The sequence below is a fragment of the Aptenodytes patagonicus genome, chromosome 1 (genome assembly GCF_965638725.1).
Source record: "Aptenodytes patagonicus chromosome 1, bAptPat1.pri.cur, whole genome shotgun sequence".
Lineage (NCBI taxonomy): Eukaryota > Metazoa > Chordata > Aves > Sphenisciformes > Spheniscidae > Aptenodytes > Aptenodytes patagonicus.
In genome coordinates this window covers 179,651,035-179,672,511 of record NC_134949.1, presented here as the reverse complement: position 1 = coordinate 179,672,511, position 21,477 = coordinate 179,651,035, and the positions used below count along the sequence as shown (strand labels likewise).

General features: G+C 36.1%; 1 protein-coding gene across 6 annotated transcripts in view; it reads left to right on the top strand.

Moving 5' to 3' along the window:
• SCEL (sciellin) overlaps positions 1–19,276 on the top strand; it is a 76,298-nt gene extending 57,022 nt beyond the window's left edge. For 5 of the 6 annotated variants that reach the window (XM_076362435.1, XM_076362417.1, XM_076362412.1 and 2 more), the window contains 8 exons: positions 3,383–3,442; positions 5,080–5,136; positions 6,475–6,534; positions 7,913–8,002; positions 11,490–11,564; positions 12,867–12,975; positions 15,876–15,978; positions 16,991–19,276. In XM_076362435.1, coding sequence (XP_076218550.1) covers positions 3,383–3,442; positions 5,080–5,136; positions 6,475–6,534; positions 7,913–8,002; positions 11,490–11,564; positions 12,867–12,975; positions 15,876–15,978; positions 16,991–17,007 — 571 coding nt within the window. In that variant the 3' untranslated portion in view covers positions 17,008–19,276. The remainder of the gene's footprint in view (positions 1–3,382; positions 3,443–5,079; positions 5,137–6,474; positions 6,535–7,912; positions 8,003–11,489; positions 11,565–12,866; positions 12,976–15,875; positions 15,979–16,990) is intronic. The other variant, XM_076362454.1, reaches the window with a different exon arrangement.
• Positions 19,277–21,477: the final 2,201 nt, after the last annotated feature.

The window sequence follows — 21,477 nt, the reverse complement described above, 5'->3', positions numbered from 1 at the left end:
CTTTCAGAATCACAAATACAACTTTAGAAATGTTTTCATTGCTTTCATCAAACAACCAATGACATCACTAAGGCTCTTTTTGTAGGCATGGTTGACACATTTCTTGTTTCTATGCCATTTGAAACTTTATCTGAATGTTTTCAAGACAAAAAAAAAGAAAAACTATTAGCTGTGCTTGAATGTCCAGATGGGATTCATTCGTGTTTTCCTTTTTGATAGTGATCTGACTTGTCACCAGCTAAACCAGAATTACAGAACTATTATCCACTGAAATAAGTGAGATTCACAAACATACCTGACAGAGCAGAAGGACTGAAAAGTATTAGAGCTTTATCTCAAGTGAACTAAGTTAGAAATCAAATGCAGACTGAAAGTCAAAGCAAAATGTAGGCAACTCAGTTTCTCTAAGTTTTTAATACAAAGCATAAAAGGAAAAAAATCATACTTTGTGATTACATCATACATTAATTTTGATACCTTTAAAGATTACTTACTGAATATATTTATAGGTCTTTTATGCATTAAATCAAGGAAGACATTAGATACCTAACATTAATAAAATGAGATAACCCCAAAGAGAATGTTTCTGTGTTGGAAGGAACATTTGCTGATATTGATTCAGGGTCAGAGATATTAAGCTTTTGAAATTTAGCTAATTTCTGGAGAGCTTGTCACACAAGCCCTAAATAATTTCCCTTTTTATTTGTGTCTGAGAGGCATAGAGGTCCAAGATATGGCAGAATAGGAGTGTCTGGTTAAACTAAGCCATAAATTTTGCACGCAGCCTGCCTTGACAGCTTTTTTTAAACCTTCTTTACTTATCTTCTTTGCTAGCCTTTTATTCTGTTGGACTCTCTTCATTAGTTGTCAGATTTTTAATCCTGTTTTACACAAGCAGCTAGAGGCATAATAGCAGACAGCAGCAGCAAAATTCATTGTTAAATTTATAGCATGAGGCCCACAGTGGCCCAGTTGCACATAGGTTTTTCTGCCCTTCAGAGTGGGGCTTTCTTGTAGATTCATAGTGCTATTTTAAGCGGTTTTCTGCAAAGGGATGTTAAAGGCAGAATAGACTTTTTTCTGGAGGTGGTCACTTACAAAGGGAAAAGTAAATGAATCAATAGAATTGTCTTCCATACTTCAGTGATGATAACAAGCACACCTAGGTCTTAATCTAAGTCTTAATGTTTTTATTTTATAATAAATCCATTAATTTTTTCAATACTTGATCCATCTGTACAAAATGTGATCTAAAATCCTCTGCACTGCTGTTCCAAGTATTTTTATACAGAATAAAAAAGTATATGTTTGTTACCCTGAGTTAGGTGCCTCTAAAAAATTCCAGTCATGTCATAAGGCTGTATTAAAATATTTCACCTTCTTGAATACATCCTCTTCCTGGCAGGCTGTCTGACCTACCTCATTCTCATCCATTTTGAAAAATACTCGCCCGAGGCAGAATGTTCATAGTGATGTAATGGCTGTCTCTGAAAATACTACGCTTGGAGGTGGCATCCTTTGGAATGACCTATGAAAAATGCCAGCACCTACCATATTTGAAAGATATTTCCCCAAGTTTGTCTAGACGGCTTTGTGCTGTCCTAGAAGTTTTGTGCTGCTGTTTTCCATCATCATCTATATTTTTAAAAATTGTTGACAAATTTAAGAAGTATGAATTCAATTCAGCCAGCCTTGGACACTGAAATAGTTTATTTTTTCAAATGACTGTTATACCTGCAACTGGAAAGGCTTTGCCACAACGGCCTTTCACTGCACGTGATATTCTGATATTAAAGGAGCTTCTTTAATGTATGAATAAATAGGTTAGTCTCTTCCCCACTTTAATACTTGACATCTCTTTTAGAATTATTAGAAAAGGTATGAATTGTATTGCTGATTTTTAGCATGCTAACAATTCTCAAACAAAACCTAAACTGAAATTCTTTTTAGACTCTGTATTGCACATCCACGCTAATTTTAAACGTGAGACTGGGGTATGTGGTGATACCAGCGCCGGTGCCCACTGTGTGCTATTGCTAAAGTAAATGCAGCTTTGCTAACAACAAGAGAGATTAAAAAGATCAACAAAAGTACGCCCTGAACCTAATCAGAGAAATTCTGACTTACCCACTATGTCCTGCAGCTTGCCCTACTTTACATTTTATCCTTTTATAAATAATAGCTCTCAAACTTTAACTTTAGTTGCTAATTACCTGAACTACGCTTGAACCACTAGCTTGAAGTTGCATATCCTATGACCTCTCCTTTGCACTAGCCAGCCACCTCAAGGCCAAGAACTTGCAAGATGTCAGCCCTGATTACTTGCTGCAGTCATGTCAAGCAGATGTTTCATGAGGGTGAAAGTTTGAGAAGGATTACCAGTGCAATAAATGAATATCTTCTAAGGGTTATGTTTTACAGAAGTTTTGTTCCATAGGAACCATAAAGCATAGCTGAACAGGTCAGTCAGCATGTATTTTTGTGCTGTAGTCTGCAGCTGCAACTGTTTCTGTTCACTTATTAGGACTCTTCAGTGTTAGCATTCTATAAATCAGGCTGCTAATTGACAAGGTGTGCACATGCAGCCTAGACTTTTATTACTTTTGTTACTATCCCTTTGGACAGCATGTAAAATCTTCCTTGCAAGCCAATCAGTGCATTGTGATACTCAAAGGACTGAAAATAATGTATGAGGAAATAAAAACGTGCTATTGGCTGCAAAGTCATGATGATTTAAAGTCTGCAGAAGGGAACTAACTCATCTATCCCTCGAGTTGCACCAAGGATTGACATGGGCCAGTAAACACATTTCTGAAGGAATGATTCTTAAATTATTGGAATTTTTTTAAATCTATTCTTTTTTTTTTTTTTTCATGATTTCCAAATAGGCAGTAGGTCAAGGTTGAACTATTTCAGATAACTCCTAAAGACTTAGTCCATAATTACTTTTTAGGTAACAAATTGTTCAGGAATACTTGACTGATTGTATTATCTGGTAAAGTTTCTTGTTATATCATAGCATGTTAGAGGTCAGGCACTCTTGTTGTCCATGATAGTTGTCCAAAAGTTGTCCATGATGCATGTTCAATGGAAATTATCCTTTTTGGCATAAGTATTAGGTATAACTTCTTGTTTCCAAAACATAATTTGGTCCTCTTATTCTAGGAAGAGTGGGTGCTTATGTGCATATGGGGGGCATATGGCTGTGTCTACGAATATCTTTGAATTACTAAAATGATGTATGCTTTGAACTTTTCGTCAGTCTAATTTTGTCTTTCATAAAGAATGTGTCAATTATTTTTTTTTTGCGTATTTGATTTGGCTAACTGACAGCTGGCTATACGAATTGAGATTTGATCTGGTTTTTGTTCTGTCTCTAAAGGAACCAAGATCTCGATAAGCTCATCAAAGTGAACCCAAGTTCTTTCACAAGTGACAAGGAGTAAGTTTTCAAAGCTTCTCAGGCCCCGCTTTTCTAAGGCAGTGAGTAGTTTCTAACTATGAGAATGTCAGGAAAGGTAATGTTGCAAATCTGTAAAATGTTTATAGATTAATAAGTAGCATTCCTTACACAGAATGATGAATATAAAAATACAGATTCATTAACTGGCATGTGCACTGTCAGCTGAACAAGTAATATCTATGGCAAGCTTCCATACATGCCTTATATGCTTCCTCAATAAAACTATTAAAGAAATATTTTAATATATTTAGAGAAGGGGCATTAAACAAAATATTGTAGAGCTCATGGACAATACGTGTTGCCCCAACAGGGTGTAACAAAGCATTTCAGTCAACAAGGGCAGTGATCCTTAAAGAACAGCTTGAACTTATATTTTTGAACAGCCATCAGTGTGTTTCAGGCCAAGTTTCTTGCGGTCTGTAGGCAGCCCTTCAGCATATGGAAAGGGAGGAACTGCCAGGGTACTGTGCGAGTAAGAGCTATGTAATATTTGTCACACCAAACACTGAAATTCTACAGATAACTTCAAGAATGATGTTCTAAACAGTAGCAGCACATAAATGTTGCCAACATGTGATCATCTGTTTTACAGTAGTCTCACATATATGCATACATGCATACATATATATATGTATACAGCACTAAACTGTAAGTTGAGTATGATTTTTTTGCAAATTTTAATTCAGAGAACTTACTAGGATAGAGTCCAAGACTTTGAGACACTACTGAATTTTAGGAACCATCCAAATTTTTAAGATTAATAAGCCTATTATATATTGAAGTGACCAAGTTATCAGTTTCACAGACCTAACTTAGCCTTTTGGATTTGCAAAATCCCTACTTCTACCTAAAGAGAATCAGGGTTTTTTACATTAGTTAGAGTGCTTTTCATAAGTCATTCCATTCTCTAATTCACTGAAGTATTTTAAAGTAATTAAAAAAAAATCCAGAGGAAAAACTAGCCACTAGTTTAATTGTATTTATGAATAAATAAAAAAAATTCCTTATGTGTAAACTTTGTAAGTCTTTGGATGCTTACATTTTCAGTATAAGTACAGACATAATCAATGTTTTAATTGTTAACTATGATGACACACAGAGGTAATTTCTTGTCATTCCAGAAGGAAAAATATGTGGTCATTTGGACATATTTTTAGGTGTCGTCTTAAGAAACAGAAGTTTCTTAGTTTAAATAAAAAAACTATTTTTTTTTTCAAATTAATGATGCAAACAAGGATTAAGCTGCTTGGAGCCTGTAAATTAATACTGAGTACTTTGAAAAGTTAATGTTTCTCCTTCACTATCTTCACTGGCAAAGAAGAATCTTAAACTATGGCATTGATATGATTAAACAAAGCCTTTTTATTTTCTTGGCTGTACTAGATAATATTTTGTATTTAATTGTAGAGAATTTTACCTTGCTAGTGGAAAATTGTAGACATATTTTCTTATTATGGTCAATACCATAAATGTTTGCAAATTCTGAACATAAACTTAACCAACAATTTACTTCTCTCATTAAATGTGTGCATAAATGTATTTCTTTCTTTTACTAAACTTTAACTCTTCCCAGATAGGGAGAATATTTTAACAGTTGTATTTGTTTGTTGTTTCAGGGGAAAAGACCTTGAAGATTTTACTGAAATAAATACTGCTGGTCAGAAAAATAAGAGGCAAGGCTGTCATAATCTTCCCCTTATGTACTCATAAAATGTTTGTGGTTGATTAAATATTAGTATTAATAAGTTCTGTTAAGATCATTAGAGGAGTCAAAATTAATATTTTTATTTTATTTAAACCATAGAATTCGAACTTTTAAAAATTCCTCATTAAATACAGGCTCATAAATATAAATAATTCAGTGTGGAAGAAATGCAGGTAGTACTTGACTTTATCTTACTGGAACTTTCAATAGTCAGTGCATGACCATCAAAGTTTTTTAAATTAATGTGAAATGCTCCACCAAACTAAAAATTGTCCTTTAAATACAAAAGAGAAGTGACATAAATAATTTTTAAAAATCCTCTTTTTTCTTAGTATCATTCTCCATTTTCAAATGAGAACCAGTCTGGCCTTTTTTTAATCTTAAACAATTCTTCAATGGATAACATTATTTTTAATTACAGACCATTTAATATAAATATTAATACAAAATCAGCTTTTTCACAGCCAGTGAGTTACTAGCTACTAGTATAGATGTGACCATATGGTCCTAGAGATCATATACAGCCCTAGATAACAGCAGTTGTAAGAGGAATCTGAGTTGGATATACCAACAAAGCAAATAACACACTTTGGCAGCTATTGCTCATGGTATTGGTGCCAGCATTGAATGAAGTGAAGTTGTATCAAATTAAAATGATAGAGCCATAGTCGATTTAGAAGATGTAGGCAGGCCCTTCACCTGTAGCATGGCAACACAATGAGACACAGTGGTCATAAATTGAAATAAGAGAGATGCAGACTGGATATAAGGAGGACAGTCCAGCAGTGGAGCAGGTTGCCCACAGAGGTTGTGCCATCTTGTGTCCTTAGAGGTTTTCAAGACCCAACTAGAAAAAGTCCTGAGCAACCTGGTCTGACCTCAGAGCTGCCCCTGCTTTCAGCAGGAGGCTGGACTAGAGACCTCCTGAGGTCCCTTCCAACTTAAATTCTCCTACAATCCTATAATGAACTTAGCATTTTTGAGTAGTTTGTCATTCTTTTGTAGAATCATTAGAAACATAGAATCATTTAGCTTGGAAAAGACCTTTAAGATCATTGAATCCAAGTATTGTCACACTGGAGAGAAACTGAAAAATATTGAGGTTTGAACTGACAACTCTTACTTCATAACTAGCTAAACACTTATGATATGAAACAATTGTGATACATAATCAGTGTGGTCAGGAATCTTCCTTGAGAAATGCATATTTTTTTTTCTTCTTCAACATAAATAATTCAAACCATTTAATATGTTTAAGTTGAATCAAATAATTTGATTAATTCTGAGGTCTTTCTCACTTTCACAGAGATGAGGAACTTGGTGATCACACTGAAGTAAAATCTGCTGATGACCAAAGTAAAAAGCGGTGAGACTCAATTCATAGTTCTCTCTAAAATTTAAAGAGCTAATATCAAGAGTTGTAGTTGTTTAGTGTGGTACCAGAAAATGTGAATTCCTAATACAAGCAAGCAGAATTTGCATAACTTAAGTAAGATATTCGTATTATTTATAAAATGTGCCTGATGAACCAAATATAACAATATAGCTGCATGTATTTTGATCATGCAAAGTAATGACTCAAAGCTATAATCTCTTGCAGTGAATGAAAATGACTGGTGACAAAATCCACTTAACTATTTTTGTGCTTATCTAGGTGTTTTGTGAACTCAGCCGTATTATGTTTTCAGGTACCATCCTGATGGTATCTTTTTGAGTCTTCCATTTAGTTGCATATCTAAACGAAGAGGAAGAACTTAACTTAACTACCTGTATACACAACTACTTTTGCTATTTTTTAATATAAGATATTTCTATCCTAGCAGTCCCACTTGGCAGTCTGACCAGAGAAGCATATACTGAATATCTACGGTGAATGAGTTTCTCTTTTAGTTCTGAAAGGGGGCCTGCCAGATTAGGAGTCAAGCACAATAGAGGGTGCTGCTTCAGGCAGCATGCTATGCATATAAAACAGTGACCAGCACTGAGCAAGGTTCTTTTTAGCAAAGCTTCAGACCTTGGCAAGCTCACTTAAATAAATCAAGCTGCAGCCCAAACATCCAGAGTTAAGGCTTATAATCATCAAGTTGTTTCAGAATATAACCTTTGGCAGAACCAAAGGTGAGCAGCCTTTGTCTGAGCTGCTTTGTAAAATCATAAAAAACATTATTAGCACTTATTCCTTAAATCCTATAAATTGTCTGACAAGGTTTAATTTTATGTTTGCTTGCATGTCATATTTGCAGTGGGGAAACTGCAGGAAACAAGGGTTTTTTTGCTTGAATCGTAATCCTGCTTCTTGAAATAAGAGTCTATGTATCTGTTTAGCTGGTCATTTCTAATAAAAATATCACTATAGTATATCAAAAAAAAGAAAATTTGGAACTAAAATACAAGTAAAAGCAAGAATAAAACTTTATAGAATACTGCCAAGAAAATGCAGAATGCTATCAACCATGGAGACATTTCTGCACTGTTGAAAACCTCAGTGGGCACTTTGAGGAAACTAGAGTTCAATTAAAGTTAGATGAAGTTTCTGACATTAATACATTTACCAGCATAAACCAGTGGTCAGTGATTCCGTTACTTTTCACAAGCAACACTTTAACAACAGTAAGAAAATTTCTTTTACCTACTGCTATTAGCCCAAGCTTCTACATTTATGGCTGTAAGTGTAACTGAAAACTGTGTAGCCGAAAATTATTTCTAAAAGGTGCTTGTTTTCTTGTTGTGTTTTTTTTTTTTAGGATAACTGAGAAAGCATATGAAAATCCTCCAAGGGCTCCAAATAATCTCCCAGAAACAAACCACTCCAGTGACAGTGAAAGAAAGAGCAGGTACTGTGGACAATTAATTGAGAACCATAATGTTTAAAGTGCCATTTCTTGCCAAAAAAAAAAAAAAAGAAACCATTTTTATGCAAGAAATTTCAGGGATGTTTAGAAACCTCACACTGGTCTCTGGAATCATGCCAGTCCCCTTCCAAATTCTGCTTCCAGGATCCCACGAACAGAAGCCCACAAAGCATAGCTCTAGTGCACAGGGTGGGGAGCACAAGACATATCCTGTGTAGCTCTAGAGATGTAGCTGAGGCATGAAATTTAGGAGAGCAGTTAAGCCAAAATTCTTATATAATCAATAGAGGAAAGGCATTTCCTGCATGTTAGATGCACCATGCTCTCAGGGAGCTTATTTCTTTCCGAGGCTGTAAGGAAAACATTACACTCTTCACTCAAAGTGCCTTGTTAAGTTCTTAAAACTATATGGGATATATCCGAACCCATGTATCATTTCTTATCCCGATCACTGAAACTGTAACATGGGTTTCTGACTTTTTGAGCAGGTACAAAATATTTTTAAAACCATTTCTCTTGCAATACTCTTGCTCTAGCTGGATTCTGTCTCTACAAGCACACACATTGCAAATCTGAGTGAAAAATGTGATATAGGGATATTTACTAGAACTAACTAAACACCAGGTCTGTTGGTAACAGGAAATCATTGAAATAAAGGAAACAATATATTTTTCTTCACAGTCAAAATGTATTTTCAAGAAATGTGACAATGAAAGCCATAATATATAATTCTTGAATGAAGGACCTTTTTGGATTAGGAAAATGTCTCTTCAGTACCAACCCACACATCCATGTGGATTTAAGTATTAATGTAGACAGGACTGTTTAAAGACAGTCCTATATGTAAGGTGTGGTATTGCTGTATGGTCGTCGTGAATTGCTAGAGTCAAGGCTAATGACTTGGAAGGGAGAGGAGAAATCTTCTATTGAGCCTTACTAATAGGGAAGATAGCAGTCGCAGGCTGGTACTTTATGGGAACTATGACAAATGCCCCAATTCTTAAGCTTATGCACACCTGAGCCTTGGTGTGGGTATGACTGGGCACAGGGTCTTTGATCTCTCATTTTCTTACATTTGCTGTAGGAGGTTGGAGTGAGGTTGCAATTTGTGTATTCTGAAACTTCTGCATGGCCTTGAAGGCCAAGCCCATAAAATGGCTGAGAATAAAAGAAAAGCTAAACAGCATACATTTTTAAGACTCAAAATGAATATTCAACACAAAAATTAATTAGCATTTTGCAGCATTTTGCAGACATGAAGCTTCTGAGGTGTAATATTCTGATTATCTCTGAAAATTAAAATAGAGAACAATAACACAAGAATGGCAGGGCAAAGAATGTGCTTCAACATGCAGTGTTACCTTACACTTGACAAAAGGTATAGCCCTTACTTGAAGATGTGATCCTGATTTAATTCATGAAAGCTTACTAAATGAATGGTCTTTGCAGGTTATTCTTTCAGGTTTTATGCAATAGGTTCTAGAGAGTATTTATTGTTGAGTAGTTTGCTGTATAAACAAGTCACACCATAGCAAGTAAAGGAGTGAGTGATATGAACTGAAAGAAGGGACTTGATCAGATAGGCAGTTCTCAGACTGCGTTGTGGCTCAGTTTTAACTTAGTGTCTTGTCAAGCTGTCAGCCTATGCATTTACTTGAAAAGGTTCTGAGTTTCCTCACACTTTCAGTTGGCAAGATTAGAAACTGATGCTTAGGAAATATTTTTGCTGTAGCTTCATAGTTTTTTGTTCTATACAGTACAATTATTTTTTTTAAGATGTGGTTATATGTATTTGTGTGTTTTTCAACCATAGTACTCTAGCCAGGTATTAAAATCCAAGGGACACTGTTCTCTACATGATACTTGAGGAACCTATTTTTCTCTATACAACTTTCTATAAGATAAACAGTGTTATTTTCAGGCATGCTGCATCTAACTACCCATATTATGTTGAGTGTGCAATGCGCAATACTCACTTTGCCCTGATCTCAACCCTGATTTAACTAGTTGATTTGAAATGTCAACCTGACTCAGCACTAGATTCTGCAGCTAAATACAATGACTTAAATGGAAGATTTGGGAAAAATAAGCTTAACAACAAAAACAAGCACAGACAGGCCCATACTTTATAGCAATAGAGAGGTGATATTCTTAGAGAGGTGATATTCCTATGTCACTTTTCACTATAGCAAGAAAATTTAGGCACTTGCACCATCAATATGCTCCACCCTGTGACATGTGTTGTGCACATGTCTAGCTTGGTAGGGGAAAAAATAGCCAGAAAAACTCTTTCAAAAGGCGATCACTTAGCTTCAGTTTGCTTTCCTACTTAGCAAGCTTACTTTCATCTTGCCTGAAATGTAAATGGAGCACCGGGTGTTCATTTGAGGAGATACTTTCTCTGTGGTGAGCAAACCCAGGTTTGCTACATTACTATTAAATAACAAGCATATTGTTATGTTCTATGAAACATAAATTTAAAAAAAAAGCTTCTCAGAAACTGTGCGATTTTAATACATTTCTGGTGTTGCATAGAAATCAAATAAGACGTATATACATTACAAAAGACAGGTATGTAGAAAAGTGTATGTGGGCTGTGTAACGCCTTACACAATCATGTTATCAGTCTGTTATATTTTCCCCGAAAAAAAGACGTTCTGCAAATACACGAGTATAAAAAATTGTTCTAACATTGCTAAACATTATTCAAGAGTGGTATGAAACGTAATAATTACCATATACCTTATGAATTTCTGGAGGAATAAGATAATTAAATCAGTTCAGAAATGTTCAAAACATGCATGGCAAGATTACTTCTTCAGCTGTCACATACATGCTCATCCCTTCCATGCAAACAAAACTGACAGTTAAGCAACTAGAACTGCGAGTGTTAAAAAAGGAAGATTTAACTTCCCTGATAGTTAAATTCAGTATATTCCTTCCTACTCTGATACAAGGAACAATACAGTTACTGTAGTGAACACAAATCACACATTGAACAGCCTGTGTTATAAAGACCCTCACTCTACTTCTAGGGACACGTTGTAATTTTGCTTGGCTGTTTGACAGCTCTTTGAGGATTAATGAAAGAAGGGGAAAAGAAGGAAAAATGCATTGTGTCACCATTTCCTGATATGTATCATTTAGGCTGGGATATTAGCACTGGTAAACCCAATGCCATCATGTAGATTTTGCTCAATGGGCTTGTGCATTTAATTTTGAAATGTTAAAGAATCATTCAACAACAGGACACAGTCTAAGGACACTGTATTTCTAATTTATGCTTTTTTATTTGATATATTTTTCTTGATGGTTGTGAAAATACAGAAAAAGGACTTGTCACCAAGTATGATGATTTTTTTTACAAGCATGTTAAATTAGTTTAATTTGCATATTATCATCAGTGTAGTGAAACCTTTAAAAATAAAAAGTACTGTTTAGTGATTGCTATGCACTCACTGCTTCACAGCAAATCATCATATGGCGCCCATGAAGAAAATATAACTGGAAATACTATCAAAACTGTTTACTCTACTTCTGATTGGTGAGTACACATTAATAACATTGTAGAGTATCGAAGGACACAGACATTTTGCATAAACGTTCAAGTGTTCAGACAAAAGAGAGCAGTGGAAGTCACCATTAGGCTCGTCAGACAGCTTTTCATACAGAGCTCCCTTTCAGTGGGATCTTGCCATCAAATCATTACCACAGTTCAGCAGCCTAATATTATGTTAGGCTTGTCACAGCTGACATTTAAAAATATCTCTAGAAACAATAGCTAATGCCTTAAGTGTTAGAGTTGGCTTTGTGATTCTGTAGATTTCTACCTCGGGCAGCCGCTTACTCTGCAAAATTTCTTTCCTTTGTGAGAATGGTGTCTGTAATGACCAACTTTATGTACGGTTGTGGAGGAATAGGTTCACATGACAATGCTGTTAAAAACTCAATGTTTTCAGGCCAGTTAAGATATTCCCTAATATAAGAAGGATATTTGCTCAATCAGTAATAGCTTACCTCAGGGGGGCAAATGTGCCTACTATTTTCAGTTCAGATAATTTGGACATTCCCATTACTTGGAAATACCGAATCAGAAAAACTTGTATCCTTTCCAATATAAGTATAAGGAACTCTGGGAATGACTGAAAATTAGTCTGGCGGTTTATCATTGAGTGGAAAGGAGCACGACCAGTTGATTTTGTAGTGCAAAAACAAAACCAAAAGTTGTATCTAGAGAAAGTACAGATTGATGTCACATAAGAATGCAAAAAGAGCTGAGAAAATTTTAAAAAATATTATTGTTATGAATACCAGGTAGGCTCTTCTATACATATGTTCACTGTAACTACCATGAAGGTAGGACTTCTGTCTGCAGTGCAGAAAATTAAAAATGTTTTCAGGCACTTCTGCGACATAGAGAATTCTATATCAGACTGATCAAATGATGGCAGTTTAAATTCAACTACCAATTTACTTTTGTAATTAAAACATTAAAATCATTACCCTCCACTTCATCCCCATTTAGTGTACATGCTCCTAGACATTCAGCAGCTTAATACAGTCTCATTACTGTTTGAAATCATTCAGTTCACCAAAGAAGACCATTCTTTCTATGAAGGTATTTTTGCTACTTGACAATTATGCTCAGCAATTTACCCATCACAGGAGCATGTATATTACACCTGTCAACTAGAATGGAGGGAATATACACGACATTTTTCCATTTATGGCCATTGTACAGTATACAAATGTCTTTCCCACGTAGTGCACTAAGCTTATCAATTTTCTCCTTGAGATTTCAATGGTAGCTCTTTTTCTGACAGCTGATGTTATATTATATACACAGGAGTTTAATTGGAAAAGATATATGTACATACTGCAGGAAGCCCTTGGGCATAGATGCCAAAATGATCTTAGATGCCTTGCAAATTTGCTGTCATTCGACTTGCTTCAAGGTAAGAAGATTTCACCTGCTACTAAGAAATACAATTTGAATGTAATACCTGCATTATATTACACATATAATAAGAGAATATTTAGGCCTTAGGCATTCTGCACCTGGGAGAAGAGGAAGGCTTGCACACTGGAGAAGAAGATTAATGTAGGAAATACAAGTCTTTCTCTCTCTCACCCCTACATAATCCCTTCCTCTTTCCTTCCATCTCTCTCTCTCCCTCTTCCTCTACTCTCCCTCTCCCTGCCTCCCCTTCTCTCTTGCAACCACAAGGAGAATAAAGGATGCAGCAGAACATAACCTGAATGTCCTACATGTTTACAAGCCTTCAGTTATACACACTTCTAGTCTGATATAGTGAGTTATATTCTACTTACACTTTCTTCATGTTGTAAAATTTTATTCTATTTCTTTTTTTAGGAAGTTTTGTAGATGTTCTTGATTAAGTGACATCTAAAACCATGGCTTGTGCAGAAGCCACACTCAAAGGCATTAGAAAGAGGTATTTAAGCCATAGAGGTGAAATCATTTTACCCACTGGTGTCAGAGATTTGGTTAAAATTTGGGTCTTATGGAGAGTTTCTGCTGTAGGGTAAAATAGTGTTGAAATTGGACATGTCTTTCCCTCAGTCTTATTTATTAAAAATTATGTAATTTTTTTTCCTGTTTCCAATAAGAATGAAAGCACAGAAGAAATTTTTTTTCCTTGTCATTCCAAAGCCTAAGCCTGAGCCTAAAATTCGCTCTTAAACTTTTCTCAGGGTACGCCTACCAGTGCTCAGTCCTCTAGTCTGTTTGCTTTCTGCCTCATTCGTCTTAATTCTGCTTGCATCTCAACACAGAGTTTGTTGTTCTAACAAACAATACTTGGCAAAATCACCACATTAGCATAGCTCATTTTTCTGGCCAGTCTTGCATAGCTTTTACTTCTGCTTCCAACAGCAGTTCTTTTACCTAGTTATTGCATGAAAAGTAACCCAAAGCAGAATACAGCAATAAGGTTGTACTCAACATGTATGAAGTTACATACACTTTTTGTCTCATGTGGACTTTCTGAGCTCTGTGAGCACTAGAAATGCAATTTCTTCCATGGAAATCACTAGGTAATACCTCCTCAATACTATTATTGCAAGTAAATACAAGCTCTGGTTTGTTTCCATTCTTTTTAGATAGATCAACCCACATAAAGACGAATGGGCTTTTTATGCAGTTAGGAGTGTTAACATGTTGGTATTGGCTGAAATATCTGTTAAGTATTTAAGCTTATTTTTAAAATTATATTGTTTTTGCTACCTGTTCCCAAGTGGGGACCTGTCTGGCCAGCAAAATTCAGCTTAAGTTTTGTGTAACCGCACATTTATGAAAGCATTGGCAAAAAACTAAGCAACTAATGTAGGTCTGTGGTTCATGCTTGTAGTTATGTATTTAGCTAAGTAGTGCAATTTCTCATCATTAATATTCATTTAGCTCCTTACAAATACCCTGTATCCATTAGAGATTTGCATGTAGCTGACAGCAGTATAAGGTCTTTGTTTCCTTGTAAAGGTATGTACCAAAAGTTCAGTGAGTAAATAATCCAAATTGTAGGGTTTTTTCTCTGTATAAAAATGCTAGCTGATCTTGGTGATCAAAGCTTTGAAAACATGCCCATCCTTTTGCTGATTTATACAAGGAAACATAAAACGAGTGAGGAGAGCAGACTGTTTTAATAGTACCTTAATACTAACAGCTTATGTAGAAAAGATATAGAAAAAACATAGTTCTGTAAAACTAGGGGGGAAAAAAAAGTTCTCTAGTACTCTAACACGTTCTACTAATCAATACCGGGTGCTCAGTTGCAACTTCATACTAGCCCTAGTGAGCATGTGTAACATAAGGCAATTGCATATTGTCTGGATCCTGGATCTAATCATTCATACTGCCTTTAAGTCCATGGTGTTGACATCACACAATTTCTTTATTCATTTAGCTGCAAAGGGATGTTCTGGGTAAGACCATTAATTTTTAATCCTAATAAAGATTTTCAGTCCAAATTTATCTGAATAGACAGCCATCGTGAAAGTTATGGAAAGGCTTACAGCCTTTCTGGGATGGCTGGCAATTCAGTTACTAAATTGCACTGTAAAAGTAATGCTGATTTTTACTTATCAGAGGATAAAATATCCAAAGAAACCAGAATTTGCTATTCTTTTATTAGATTGCAAAAAAAAGGATGATCTGGGTGTCAAGATTCTGGTTTATAGATTGAATTTGCTCCTTGATCCACTGTAGGCGTTCCTTGTGATCTTGGGAAGCCAACCTCTGTGTGTATCTATGTATTTTCATATGTGAAACACAGGCGACGCTTCTCTATCTCAAAAATTAGCTTTTTGAGACATTTGTGAAAGCAGTGTCCAGATTCTGCAATAATGGGAGACATAGTTAATGGTTAAGATAAAGTATTATAAAATATTTTGAAATAAGCAGGTTTAGATTCTTTAAGATCTGCTCTGAGTTGGATGATTAAGTCTGATCATGCTTCCTTTACTCAATGAAGAAATAAAAGTATCTCAAAAGGGTGATTCATCTTATTTTAGAATAAATTTCTAAGCTAAGACAGAGAAAGTACCCTTTGGAAATGTCTGGGGGAAGGAAGGGGTTGGTGAGTATAACGAGAACCTAGGGAACCAGTTGAGACTTAGGTATCTGATTTTTAGATGTCTAAAGGTGAGATATTCAGATGTCTGATTTACTGTTCCTTAAAACTACTCTTTCAGAGTTCAGATTTGATGATATTGCAGTAGTCATAACCCGTATTCTGGACTGGGGTTGCTTACTTCCTAAAAGACAGCATGCTGGGAATGAATATTAGAGAAGGGTTTCATTTTAATTTTTCTTGTTACTTTTACTTGTGTGTTGAAGTGTGAAGTATGTAAAAGACCACTGGAAGATCTGAAAGCAGGAGACAGCATTTGGATTTACAGACAAACTGTGCATTGTGAGCCTTGCTATTCCAAAGTTAAAGGTAAGATGCAAGATGTATTATACTGAACATAAGAAAAACAATGTAGAGAACTTCATTCAAATAACTTCAGTATATTACAACACAGCTATTGCTTTTGCTCATTTCTGTGTACTTAAACCTTTTCAAAGTATTTCATTCAGAAAGACTGGGTTGCTTAGGATGATATCCAGCCCCAGGTTCTAGACACAGTAATTATTCTCTACCTGTGAGGGAGATCTAAGGTCTCATTGTAATCTGTAGAGTCCTACCTGTGCGGTCAATGGAGACACCTACAGTGAGGCAACGGCATCTTGCCCTGATAGTGACAAGAACAAATTGCAAGGCCATCTGAGAATCAGGTTGTTCTATTGAAAGGAATAAGCCAGGGTTCGGAGGTATTTTCACCTAATGTAGTCATTGTGACCAACAAAGAGAAGATACAAAATCTATTAAATCATAATGAAAATATTATACTGTGAGTACCATTCTTACCTTTGTGAGGAGCATAATGAGTAAACAAATGTGCAAGGCAGTGAAGAACGAAGCTTTTGTTTTATTAGTTTTTCTAGAAGTTGCTAGATTTTAAGTCTTCTCTGTTCAGGGTAATTATTAATTCATAATACTATAAATCAGTACCTCTGTACCAAATAAAGACAAATGGAAATGTAGATGAAATGTTCTGATAAGCTGGTGTTCACCTATGTACTTCTGAGATAAGATCATGTTAACTAAAATTATATTAATCAATTTGTTTTGTTAAAATACTTTGTGTTACTATGCCATTGCAAAATTTGATGGGAAGAGTGAATTTTACAATTAATCGGATTATAAAATTAATAAGGCATTGTGACAGTTATAAAACTGTAGAAAGACATACCATATATGTCTGTATATTAAGCATTATAAATTGACATATCCGATTTCAGCAAATGACAAGGTGGGACAGTCAGACTTTAGTAGATTTTTCCCTTGTGTGACATTTAGAGAATACTGATTTGCTTGGCATTTCTGATCAATCTTTTCTCTCTTGCAGAAAAATGGATCTACTAATTTTGACATACAGAAAGCATGATAAAGAAGTTCCACTAATGTTTAGTTAAGTGTACTGGCCTGTTAATTCAAACCACTATGGAAAATGGTTGATTTTTATTGCTAGGAACAAATGCTCTAAATGCAGTCCTACTGCATGGTTCCCGAAGGAATTAATTTCATGAGAATTTAGATGCCTTTTCACACACACATTCCAGGAAGCAGAACAAGATATTGTTCAGTATATTCATCAGATCTATGAACCTGCTAAACTGTATGTAAAACTAACAATAATTTATTGAAATTTTCTGAACAGCGGGACATATCTATACATATGTTTTGAAAGGGCTGTATTCTCTTTACTGAAAACACATCTCCTCAGATATAAAGGTCTGTTATTTTTATATAGCATGAATGGGATTAATCTCATCAAAGATTAGTCATTTAAAAGTCAGCTATTCAGTTTAAACTACTGTTTTCATACAGAGTGAGGTGGGTTCACTCTGTACCTTTGAGGAGAGACATCAATCTCCAGAGGAAGATTCTTCCCAAGTTAACTTAAATGATAACTTTAAGATGGAACAAATCTTCTTTGGAAAATGCATCTCTATTACTGCTGAGGGATTCTAGACAAAAATTGTTAGAGGGTTTTAATTAGAAGTATCTCACTCCATGTTTGTAATTCTGGTAACTATTGTATTACCATTTTTTTTAAGAAGTGCACACTTAATATTTGCCATAAAATCATGAAATACATACTTTGCATGTCATTATGTTGTTCTATTTATCTTTCCTACTCTATTAAGCTGACTATCTAAACACCTTGGATGGATTCACCTTGCCTAAATTTAAACATCTACAGTGTAGTCACCTCCTTCTAAGTTACTTGTCTATTCTGTCTTTACAGTTATACAGAGAAGTAGATGTTTTTAGGAAGTGATTCAATTGGTCAGATTGCAAACATCTATTTTACCGCAATGTTAACCATGCTCTGAATGTACGTCTTACTTTCCACGGTTTGCAAAGGAACCTGGAGTGAATAGTTCAGATTTCTAGACATCTACATTAAGCCAGATAAACTCCTTCCTTTGAGACTACAGTGAAAGGATTTTTTTTTTTCCTTTCGGAGAGCATATGTGTATTAAAGTACAGAAACTGAAAGAAGAGTTCATGCTTTGTTATAATACGTTTCCGCAACACTCAAGAGTTACCTGCCTTATTTGCCTAAAATAATAAGTAGTTCAGTAGTTTACTGGACAAACAAAGGTGTTGACCACTAGTCTCTGCCATGAGCTGTTTTAGATCGTGGTTATTCAGAACTGATTTTTCTCCCTTACATCTGGGCTTAAAAGGACTTCTCGGATATGACCATGACAGAGTTAGAGTGCTCAGAGGCTGCTGGACCTGAGCAGGAGCTTAGAAGGGTGAAAAGTGCCAAAGCCGTAGATTAATGTTAGACTGTTGAATGGCTGTCCCAGCCAAACTTTCTCTCCTCATCTGCACTTTCAGTAGTGGAGACAGGAGGTATGGATGTCTGTGTAATTTAAACCGTTGGGCCTGCAGCTGAATAATGATGTAATCCGTCTTGCCTGGCTTAAAGGATGTTCAGACCGGTATGCAAAGGAGCCATGAAGCAGTAGATAGTTTGTTTTGTTAATTTTATGAAAATTTCTTATGAATTAATGTCAGTAGCTTTAATAAATCTGTTATTATAGATATTTTTTCTGGTGTGTGTCTCTTGCTGATGACATATTCTAGTTAAACTATACTTGTTAATTACCCTGTGCTTCACCGGAAAACAATGAGACTTGCACAATAGGTGGAGAAAAGTAGTGGTGAAATTTTAATGTTGGGGTCACAAATTTGGTCCTGTTCAGAGGCTGACAGTTATTGCTAAGGCTCAGTTATGATGGAAGATGTTAGATTTGAGCCAGCACATTAGAATCCAGGACTTCCTACTGTTTGAGGGGATGAGAGATTTTAGTTCACTCCACTAGAGACCAGGAGCAAACTCTGGATCCAAATATCTGCTACTTAAATGCTCACTGACAGAGAAGTAGCAATAAGAAACAATAAATAATAATTCTGTGCTCATTAATTCATCCTTGCTGAACAGCCCTGGTAATTTTGCCATGTGTTTTTTTGTTATTTTTTATTATATGTTGTAAGTTTGCTGAAAAGAAACACCGGTTTTGTGATGCTTGATATTTACCATATAAAAGCCGGCATGGCAGTACTCATAAAAAAAAAAATCATATTAACATCTCAATACCAATGTATCAAAACTTAATTGTTTTTTGTCCTTTTTGCATATCATTAGCATGTGGCGTTTTATTTCTCTTTGACTAGTGCTTCCATGAAACAATCCAAATGAACAGTTTGCTGGCAGCTGTTTTAATGAACGTGTTATCTTCAATAACGCATTAAATTAGACTGAAAAGCTGTATTGAGAGATGATGTACTAAATTATGTGGGGGTTTGTGATTCATCAGGCCCATTTTTTCAGTGTGTAATGGATACTTTGTTTTACAAAGCTGGGGCATAGCTCTACAGGGGGGAGAGTCAAGCAACAAGAGGAAAGGAGTGAAATAATGCATATAATACATACTGATGCATTTAAATATGTAGATGGCTTCAAAGCTACTGATATTTACAAGAACAAGGAATGCCACAAGCACAGCTTTGCTGTACTAATATATTCTGTTGTACCCTGTGTAGGTTCTTACAAAACGCTCAGCCTGAGCATCCCCCCCCAGCAGTGCTTGACACAAGGTGACAAACATCTGCCACATTGTCTTCTCATCCTCTTCCTCTTGAAATAAACATCTCTGTGAGTTTGGCAAGACGTGCTCTCCATTACTTCGTAGAGCCTCCTTAGCTAGGCTTGTGAAGAACTGGTAGCCATCAAAGGGGCCTTGCTTTTATTCAGTAGGTCAGCTCTATTCCTTGCTCCTTGGTATGGAGGTACATGCTGTGTTGGGATAGTTTCATGTGTTTAGTTTATTTACTCAGAATATATGTAGGTCAGAACTCTGCTACTCCGCTTGCCTTCCCTGATATTTTAACATAATCCTGTCATTTAGAATGGAAAGTATCCACTTTCCTGGTTGGTTTTGCTTTCTTATCATACTTGCGTGTTGCTCACTGTAGTTACTCTGTTACACCAGGAGGTGGTTTTAGCTTCCAGTCAAATTGGTATCAGACTACCAGGGAGAAATGTAGCCTCCTTTTCTGCCTTCTGCTGCACCAAAACACCTCGTTTTTCTTCACAGCAGCATAACAGCAGAGACATTTTTCATTCCATAAAGAAAGAGCATAAAGACACTTAATACTTAGGTGGGTTTGATGGGCCGAAGTCTGAAATTGTTGACCAAAATAGCTCTGTTTAGCTGCTTAACAGATGCAGAATCTCTGAGGTCTTAAACTCCTGAGGTACCTCCTTCTTTGACTTCAAAGGCCTACTGTCCTGTTTTGTGCTTTGCCTGGTCTGAGCAACCCGGCTCTAATCTCCTGCGTCAGTAAAACTGCGACTTAGAAACATTCCTTGCATTTCAGGGAGAAGAATCTGCAGATATTCTCAAAACATGTTTGGCACGCACTGCTAAGATCAGACCTCCTCAAAAATCTCCTGATAACTACCGCCTTTTAAAATCATGGAGATGGCGTTCTCCTCTTTGAACAGATCACTGGCCCAGAGAGTGGGAGGGCCAAGTTCAATTTCTCCCCCAACGTACCTATGTTTTAACCAAGTCGTGTTAACACAGTGGAGCAGGCTGGTGTGTGGAATAAACTGGATGTTCCCATTAATGTTTCTGCCACGTTCCCCGTCCTGTGCAGGGTGGATCCTTACGGCCCGTGGCCCACAGGATAGCTGCACTGCCTGCACATTCACTATCCATCTGTGCCTACTTACCCCTCAGGAATGACTGCTGAATAGAAAATATAGAGACAGTCCTGGGAGCAAAGACCAGATCCTGGAATTTCTCCATCTCATCCGAGTGGTCTAATTCATAATTAAAAGCAGTCTGAATGACTCTCTGTTTATCTCTGTTAATGCCGTGTTCTTTTCTAGCAGCATTAGAGGAGCTGTCTGCACTCAGATTTGGCTGGAGTAGGATGGTGAGGGAGTGGAAGTTTGGGGGTTTTCATCTGAGAGTACTAGAAATGTCTTCATATGATGATTTCTTCTAAACCTTAGAATCTTCTTTGCCTTTCTAGTCTCTGAGCTCTCTTGGACAGGGACTAACTCCTTCTGTTTGTGCAGTGCCCAGCACACAGCAGTGGCCTCTGGGTGGTACTGCTGCACCTGTGTAAGTGGCTCAAGAAAAATTCAGATTTCACCTCCCTTTCCAAGCAAGCTACTCGTAAATGTACTATTTTTCATGGAGTTTTTATAACTGTGTCAGTTATAAATTGACAGCTACAGCCTCATAGCCTGTGCCAAGGCTTAAAACTGGTTGGTTTTGTCCTGTTAGAGTCAATATCTGAGTA